The 9751-nt window shown below is 34.6% G+C and overlaps 1 protein-coding gene across 3 annotated transcripts; it reads right to left on the bottom strand.

Moving 5' to 3' along the window:
- Nucleotides 1-882: 882 nt before the first annotated feature.
- LOC112524356 (heat shock cognate 70 kDa protein 2-like) lies at nt 883-3725 on the bottom strand. 3 transcript variants are annotated; one of them, XM_025134140.1, is made up of 3 exons: nt 3512-3725; nt 1377-2615; nt 883-1211 (listed from the first exon to the last, which is right to left on the bottom strand). In XM_025134140.1, the coding sequence occupies exons 1-3, from the start codon at nt 3723-3725 to the stop codon at nt 883-885; spliced, it is 1782 nt and encodes a 593-aa protein (XP_024989908.1). The 3 variants fall into 3 exon arrangements, with proteins under 3 accessions (XP_024989908.1, XP_024989909.1, XP_024989907.1); XM_025134141.1 differs by having other exon boundaries at nt 883-1275; nt 1651-2615; XM_025134139.1 differs by having other exon boundaries at nt 883-2615.
- Nucleotides 3726-9751: the final 6026 nt, after the last annotated feature.

Raw genomic sequence — 9751 nt, 5'->3', positions numbered from 1 at the left:
TTTAGCATATATATATATATATATATATATATATATATAGGGGAGCGATCAAATGCAAACCACTCAATTTGTACAAACCGTGCAAACCGCATTCAACCAATCATAATTTTTCATTTTGTTCATTTTTTTGTAATTAGGAGAGGTTGATTAATCATTTTTATTGTGGAGGGTGTTAATCATAGATATTATCATCTTCATTATTTTAATTTTAGAGAAATACATGAAACAGTTTCATTAATGTTAGAGAAATACATGAAACAGTTTCATCAAGTATTATATGAAACAATTTCACAAGATTAAACAATTTCATGAAAAAATTTCATAAGATTAAACAATGAAATCGACAGATGAAGGTGGTTTGCACGGTTTACACAAATGAGGGCGGTTTTCATATGATCACTCCTCTATATATATATATATAATTTTATAAATAAAAACAGATATGACTAATGGGATTTTAGGTGGGCACCACCATTTGCCGTTTCAGTTCAAACACAACATATTTGCGAGAGAACCTTGGCCGGCATTTCTTTTTATCTTTTGCCGAACGATTGGTTGGAGGTCTCCAAACGCCAAAAAAATGGATTACAACATTCGGTTAAAGAAGTTAGAAATTATTATTAGTATTTTGGTAATCTTGTTATGTGAAAAACATTTTTCAAATCAAATGAGAACCAAAATAAAAGTAAAGATTGCTTCATGTACTTTTTCACTTAAAAAAAAGAGCCCAACATTACATCTAGCATCTCTCAACATTTCCCAATGCCCAAACCCAAACTATACCAAATAACCAGAAGCTATTATTGCCTACCATTCCCTGAACGACAGCGTTTTCTAAAACCCAAATCCCATTTCCTGCATGTGATCTAAAAAAACCACCACCTAATCCACTTCCTCAATCTTGGGTCCAGCACCGCTTCCACCGGCCGGAGCGGCTCCTCCACCCCCACCGGCGCCATCAGGGACACCACCTGCCTGATACATCTTAGCAATAATGGGATTGCAAATACTCTCTAATTCCTTCATTTTATCCTCAAATTCATCCACTTCTCCCAACTGGTTGGCATCCAACCAATTGATCGTTTGCTCGATGGCATCCTCCATCTTCTTCTTGTCCGCAGCTGCAAGCTTCGAAGCTACTTTCTCATCACTTATGGTGTTCCTCATGTTATAAGCATAGTTTTCTAATGCATTCTTCGCTTCCACTTTCTTCTTGTGTTCTTCGTCTTCAGACTTGTATTTCTCAGCTTCTTGCACCATTTTTTCAATGTCTTCCTTCGACAATCTTCCCTTATCATTTGTGATTGTAATCTTGTTCTTCTTCCCACCAACTTTATCTTCAGCAGAAACATTTAGAATACCGTTTGCATCGATGTCGAAACAAACGTTGATCTGAGGAACCCCGCGAGGGGCCGGAGGAATACCCGAAAGCTCAAACTTTCCTAACAAGTTGTTATCTCGTGTTCTTGTCCTTTCTCCTTCGAAAACTTGAATCAAAACACCCGGTTGGTTATCGGAGTAGGTTGAAAACACTTGTTCTTTTTTGGTTGGGATTGTTGTGTTTCTTGGAATCAATACGGTCATGACTCCACCCGCGGTTTCCAGACCAAGTGATAGAGGAGTGACGTCTAAAAGCAAGAGATCTTGTACCTTTTCGTTACCTTCACCGCTTAGAATCGCGGCTTGAACAGCAGCACCATAGGCAACAGCCTCATCTGGATTTATGCTTTTGCAAAGCTCCTTCCCATTGAAGAAGTCTTGCAATAGTTGCTGGACTTTTGGGATTCTTGTGGATCCACCCACGAGTACGGTATCATGGACAGATCTTTTGTCCATTTTAGCATCTCTCAAGCACTTTTCCACGGGGTCCATGCACTTTCTGAAGAGATCCATGTTAAGCTCCTCGAATCTGGCTCGAGTCATGGTGGTGTAGAAATCTACACCTTCGTATAAGGAATCAATCTCGATTGTGGTTTGAGCGGTGGATGAGAGGGTTCTTTTAGCTCTCTCGCAGGCGGTCCTTAACCTCCTTAAAGCTCTAGGACTTCCACTGATGTCTTTCTTGTGTTTTCTCTTAAACTCCTGAACAAAGTGATTCACCATTCGATTGTCAAAGTCCTCTCCTCCAAGGTGTGTATCGCCAGCAGTAGCCTTCACCTCAAAGATACCCTCTTCAATTGTAAGAAGGGAGACATCAAAAGTACCACCACCAAGATCGAAAATAAGCACATTCTTTTCACCTACGCTAGCGGCTTTCTTGTCTAAACCATAAGCAATGGCAGCAGCAGTGGGTTCATTGATGATACGCATCACGTTTAAACCAGCAATGACTCCAGCATCTTTAGTAGCTTGCCGCTGGGAGTCGTTGAAGTATGCAGGGACTGTAACAACTGCATTTTTGACAGTTGATCCGACAAAAGCCTCGGCAATCTCACGCATTTTGGTGAGCACCATGGAAGAGATCTCCTCAGCTGCAAATTGCTTATCTTCCCCTTTGTAAGAGACCCCAATCATGGGCTTGTCTGAAGGCCCAGCTGTAACCTTGAATGGCCACAGCTTCATGTCGTCCTGCACAGATGTGTCACTGTATCTCCTACCGATTAATCGCTTTGCATCTGTGTTTTTGGGTCAAATTGTAAAGATATGACTTTAGCATTTTTGAAACATAATGAAACAAAATTATATCAACAGACTCAAAAGTGATCAATGAAAAGATTTATCACTTTTCATAACTTGCGATACAAATTCAAGTGCACTACTATATATATCAATTGCTAGTTGTCACATGATCATCCATTAGAGCAAAACCTGCTTCTCTAATCTCTTCTCTCTGGGCAGTGATCACTTAAACTCTCCATAACAAGCACGGCTACAGAAATACAGATAATTCTATATCATTTAATTTTAGTCTCAGAAACAAACATGGTGGTAAGGAACATGTGCCAAAATACAATTTCTACCTAGAAAGACTTTTCAAACTCCATAATGTAATAACAATCCCAAATCAACCCGGTGATTACAGTAGTATCTTATAGAACCAGTTAAAATTGCCAATCTGCCAATAATTAGCAAGTTGCCATTGATGATTTATCAAGCTCAGACGTCTACGGAGGCCAATACTTAGAATTAGGCGTTCATTGCAACCATCATTGCTACCAAAATAATTCACATTTTTTTGTTAACCTGGATATCCAAACTCGCTATGTAAGCCGACTAATCCCAGAGCGACCACCTGCTTTGCGGGTAGCCCGGAGTCACCGCATTTGAACCTCCATGGTTACAAGAGGATTTTGGATTTGAATCTGTGAGCTCTAAGCATAACTTGCCGGAGAAGAAAGTATGAGAAGATCATTGTATAAAAATTAACTATGGCGATCTTAACGGTATAATAAAAGAATAACTTTCAAAGCATGAAATTCAGAAAATAAAATCAACACATGACGGGATCAATGAACCAACAGTTTAATGAAAAAAACTAACAGAAACTGTAAGTGTTAATTCATCGACGTACCAAAGACGGTGTTCATAGGATTCATAGCGACCTGATTTTTAGCAGCATCACCAATAAGACGCTCGCTATCCGTAAACGCAACGTAAGACGGAGTCGTCCTGTTGCCCTGATCATTAGCGATGATCTCAACACGGTCATGCTGCCATACTCCGACGCACGAGTACGTCGTACCTAGGTCGATTCCGATCGCCGGACCTTCACCTTTCCCGGCCATCCTCAAACACAATTTGATCCGAAAGGAATATGCAAAAATTTACAGTTGCTACACAATATTGGCGCGAGTTTCATTGATGTGGAGCCAAGGCTATTTATAGCGTTCTCAGAATTAATACCACAACCGTTAATTACAGTTGTAAGATCGATTAATCCGAGTCCTCCGTCTGTAAATTTGACCATGTAAAATTAGGTGTTTCTAGAATTCTTTTACATCACTATACTTTTTTTTTAATAAATTCATGAGTAAATTATAATTTTAGTCCCTATGATTTATAACAAATAGAGATGGCAAAAAAACCCTGAAACTGATGGTGAAAACCAAAAACCGAAACTTTCGATCCAGGTTCGGGGACATCTTATCGGGGACGGGACGGGGATCGGGGACAAATTTGAGGATTTTAATGGAGACGGGGATAGGGGGGGGGGCCAGGCCAGGCCAGGCCCGGCCCGATATGTATATATATTAATTTTAAATTATATACATACATACATACATGCATACACATACACACACACACACATATATATATATATATATGTATATAATATCATTAATAGAAAATAGTAACATTAAAATTAAAAGACTTTTATCCACTTTACCTCAACAATCCAAAATAAAGCTCACGAAAAAGTTTAGTTTATTTGTATAAAATTGTAATTTTAGTTGTATGATGCTTGGATTTCTGTTTAGTTTTATTTTGTAATCTAATATATTGTATGTAATTTGTTCGATTATGTTTGAGACATTTAAACTTACATCTTAAAAAAATTGTAGTTTACTTTTAGTTGTGAAAATTAGCATATTGTAATTTTTTTCAGATCGGTTTCGGGTTTCAGTTTCGGGTTCGGTTATAACCAACGGTAAAAAAGAAGATTTTTACCCTTAACGGGTTCCCCAACGGGGATCAGGGAGACCGCGGGGACCCGATGGGGATCCCCGATAAGATCCCCGACGGAGATCGGGGAGGTTACGAGGACGACTTTAACTATCGGTTTTGGGGACGGGGATACCAATACCCGGCTCGTTGCCATTCCTAGTAACAACTTATGATCTTCATTTTTATGCTTTAAAAATTACGATCTACGTCAATTTTTTTTTCGTCCTCATAATTTATAATTTTATTGCTTTTTCGGTTTCTATACTTAAAATTATGGAATGACCTTAGTAACGATTTGCTAATTATAGGGATGAAAATAGTAATCTCTAAATTATAGGGACGAAAATCATAACCCAGCCCAACATAATTCCAGCTTAAGTTAAGTTGTTTAGGCCCAGCCCAGTAAAACATACTCATTAATTACTCATCAATCAACGGTCATTAGCCCATTAACAATTAACTAATCAAAAACGTATCGCGTTTATAGTTTCGAATCGTAAGTTCATTACAATACTTGTTGAAATGTGGAAACAATTCATGTTATGGTACTTGTTTGTAGTTGCAGGATCGAATGATAAGTGGATCAATTTACAAGGATGCAAGAATTTTCAAAATACAACACGTTCAAAAAGGGACGCAGGCGGCCTTACCGAGGTCGGGGAAAAGTCGCCCGCTCTATGAGCAGTCAATGCAATATATTTGTTTCACATGTGATTACGTGTTTGAATCATATGTGATTACATGTGACTTGGAACTTCTTCCCTTCTCATAAGTTGAATGTCATCACTTTTGAATCTGACCCCTAGTTCATAATAGTTAAACTACCGGTTTAAAAAAAAATTAAGTGTAATGATTAGACAAATAATTCATTGATTTTTTTTGTAGGTAATTAAAATGAACTAGAGTAAAATTTACTTTACAATTCGTTAGATTATAAAATGAAAATATAAATATAATTTGAATAAAAATATAATCGCATCATATAAAAATTAATTTCAACAATACACTTCAATAAAGTAAAATGAACCCTGAATAAAAGTCTAATCCTTGGTAAATAGGTTACAATATCAACGTCAAGTTAAGAAGACGTGGAACTTTGTGGGATAACTTCTCGGTCAACGATCTTGTTGGTTAGAGGGGGTGGAAATAGCTGTATTATATGCTCACTTACCGAGTAAGTGTCTGATTTTGCGGGGACCATATAGTGGTAAACATCATCATGTCTAACTAGAGATGGTCGGATTGGACCCCGTCCGACCCGAGACCGATCATATATAGGCCCGATTTTAAAAAAAATAATAATAAAGTTTTTGTAGATTATGTAACAAGTTTTCCAATATTTTTATAAGATTTTAAGTTTTTTCAAATGTTTTTCAACTTCCTTTTGAAGTTTTTGAAGTATTTCAAAAAAACGTTTCAATACTAAATTTCATGAAAAAATAATGATATTGAACTCTTGGGCTCGGTTCTAGGGACTAGACTTTGTAATTGACAATGAGTCGGGTATTTTTGGCAGGAACATGAGGTCTACTTCTAGATATTTGATGAGCTTTGCAGGGGAAGCAATATAATGAAGGTATTGGAGATGGATTACTTGAACTTGAAAAAAGTTTATACCAATGATAATGATTCTGATATGTTGAGAAAAGCATTAACAAGTGAAAAGCTCAAGGTATGTTGCTCGATCGTCAGATAGCGAACTCTTCCTCATAGGCAAAAAGGGGGAGATTTATTGGATTTCATTTAATTATTTTTGGCCCATGAGAAATAGTTAAAATAACCCAACAAAAGTGGCTCGATACAAGTTATATATATATATATATATATATATATATATTCTTGTATCCTAGGGTTTTGTAACATGAAGAAGAGAAAGTCTACCAAATACAAAGGTGAGAGAAAAGAGAAAAAGTTCGACTGCATTTTTTGGGCAAACGCCAGACGAGCTATTTTGTCTATTTCCATAATTTGAACCGTCAGATAGTCATGATTTTTTTGGAAATTAGCTTTATAACATCATTATCTACATTCTGAACGGTGTAGATGGGTTTTGGAGGTTCAAAAGGCAGTCTTTTTTGTTCGACAAATAACCGTTTTTCTAGGTGATATTTTTTCCTCTTTTCTTTTTGGTTTGGTTCCGTACTTCTTATAATTTATTCCAAGAGTATGACGACTGTAGTGTGCCTCTAATTTTATCTAGAGAAGGCTTTTGTATTGTGTATTGGTGGTAGTGGATTTTAAGCTTCCTAAATGTACCGTGGTTTCACTCTCGCATTAAGAGGTTTCCACCCTAAAAACCGTGTGTTAGTTTGTGTTATCTTGTTGCTTATTTCTTACTTGGGTGGCTGATTATCATTGTATTTAGCATACCCTATTTGTTTGTATCCTCATAGGTTCATATAAATCGGCAAAGTTTTGTACAATAAAGGTTTATTCCGCATTTGTTGTTATCACAATGACGTGTTTTTTCCATCACATATGAGACGGATTAATTAAATTTTAAAATAAGGTATGACCAATTAAATTAACGCCACAATTTATAATATTTATGTACACTTATCCACAAATTAAATTGATTTATATATCAACATACAAATATTCCTTAAATATACATCTCCAATATTCTAAGAGTCTGTTTATTGACAGTTTAATAAGACTCACAACTTATTCAGTTAGCTATCAATAACTATTTGTAGTGACTTGATATAGAAAAAGGACTTATACAATAAGTTTTACGGAAAGTTTTATGTAGAAAAAAAACGTTCATTCCATCTACAAAAAAATCCTCCAAACAAAAAGTTTTTCAACCTGTACATATAAATTAATCTATACATATAACTTATCCATATAAGATTTAATATAAACTAACCAAAAAGCCTCTAAAACCATTATACTTAAGTTTATCTATCTTTTTTTTTTATTAACCTGAATATCCAACCCGTTATACGAGCCGACTAATCCCAGGACGACCACCTGCTTTGCAGATATCCCGGAGTCACTGCATTTGAACCTCCATGGCCACAATGAGATTTTTATTTCTCCTTGGATTTGAACCTGAAACCTCCTGATATCTTTGACCTTTGGAACCAAGCTCAAACCAAATTAGGTAAATTCAATATGAAAATTAAAGTGCTAAAAAGGTATTTAAGTGCTCGTATATCAATTTCTCTTTGTTATTGGATCCAACGATGGAACCAAATTATTTGATTGTGGATTGGATGAGAATTTTTTTTTCTTCCCAAAATGGGGTTTTCAGAATTTGAGGTCGTCTCTCTAACTTTTTAAAGTTAAAATAATAATCACATGATCTTTACAATTCAACCATGTTATCTTCACTAATTGACAAATATCATTACTTAATTGTATATAACGATAGACTCATGATATCACATGTACAATATCAATCAATTAAAATCACTCGTTATTCAATCAAATAAACAAAATTTTAAATACAAACTTATGTCGTTCGTATGAACTTAGTGGATATCTATTTTTATAAATATTTTAATTATTTTTCTAATATAAAAAATTGATTATAATTGACAAATAATCATGTTTCATAAATATTTAAATTATAATAAATGAACGTAATTATTTTTATAAATATCTCTATTAATTCATTTGAATTTTAAATTTTATATATTGATAATTTTTTAATATAAAGTCATGATAATATTTACGGTATTAAAATCACTTTTAAAAAATAAAGTTGGAGATTAATTACCGCACGTGAGCACACCAACACGTAATTAATTTTTCCAAGAAGAATATTTGCTAGATATGGTGAATCCTAATTGAATTAAAGTATAGGAATCCCAACGGAATCATTTGCATGCTAATCACGTGACCACCATTTAATTTTTTTTTTCTTTTTATTTTAGTTATAATAATAATAATAATAATAATAATAATAATAATAATCCATTTACAGCCTTATTAAACATAATACCAAGCCTATTATTATATATCAAAAATATTATAATACTTAATTTTTATTTAACATTTAAAAATTAAATATTCATATCATTCTAACTCTAAGAGTTGTAACGATGATTTATTTCGAGAAGAAAAATAATGTTCTACTTGTATTAATTTGAATGATATTACTATACGATATACGTAGACAATAAGTATCGGATAATAGAAAACTGGTCGAATAGAATAAAGTGATCGAGTCAATGTTGATGAGTGATGATGAAATCTTCATCTGCATGATTGACGGAAATTGTCGGACGCCTGGTTATTATTATAGAAGCTTGATATTCGGAAAGCAATCGAAACGACATCGTCTGTTGAAATGACAGCTAAATCAACCGTGCCTGAAAAAAGGACGACAAAAACTTTAATTGAAGATTTTAATGATTTAATGGACCGTCGTTGGATTCTATAATGAGTGTAGCAAGTTGTAATTAAACTCAACGACATTGAACTTTGACGAATTAATATCAATGATGATTGTATCTTTTTGACCAGGATGCTTTGAATTAAAAAGACTTAATTTTGTAACTCAATATTTAAAGGGCCATGATTGGAGATGCACGACCTTAAAAATTAAAGTACATGTCTTTTATGAAAACATATGATAGCTTTGTTCAGTTGATTATTTGTGTTTATAAATTATGAAATGAATCAAATTGGTAACTTTAGGAAAATGGATTGATCATCATACTGTTTTGGTTGATTGGAGATGAGTAAAGTATGATATCGAGTACTTCAATAATGATGTTGTTACATATGATGGTATGGAGGGACATGGTACAAGTAAGCCACATTGATGATGTTATGTACATGTCATGTATGTGCATGTGTATATGTATGTATGTTAAATTAGTATTAATGCATGTATTTGGGCATGGGGAAACAAAATGTTGTAGGAAAATGAAGGGTTAAGAGTGAGATGTGGGTTGGAAAGGTGACAGTAGATGAGTAAAAGGTGGATTAATTAATGTATTTTAATTATTTATTTTTGTATAATTTATTTTAATTAAAATGCATAAAAATGGGGTAAAGATACATAGGAAAATGAGTGGGTGGATTGGGAATTAGATTCGGATACCACCATATATCTCCCTTTTCGCTACGTACCCCGACATGTGCCACCTTACAATCCACTACTCCATGCATTTAATATAAATATATACCCAGA

Source organism: Cynara cardunculus (assembly GCF_001531365.2).
Source record: "Cynara cardunculus var. scolymus isolate 2C chromosome LG 13, CcrdV1, whole genome shotgun sequence".
Lineage (NCBI taxonomy): Eukaryota > Viridiplantae > Streptophyta > Magnoliopsida > Asterales > Asteraceae > Cynara > Cynara cardunculus.
Note: the sequence above shows the minus strand (reverse complement) of the source record. Positions and strands in the feature narration are given on the sequence as shown.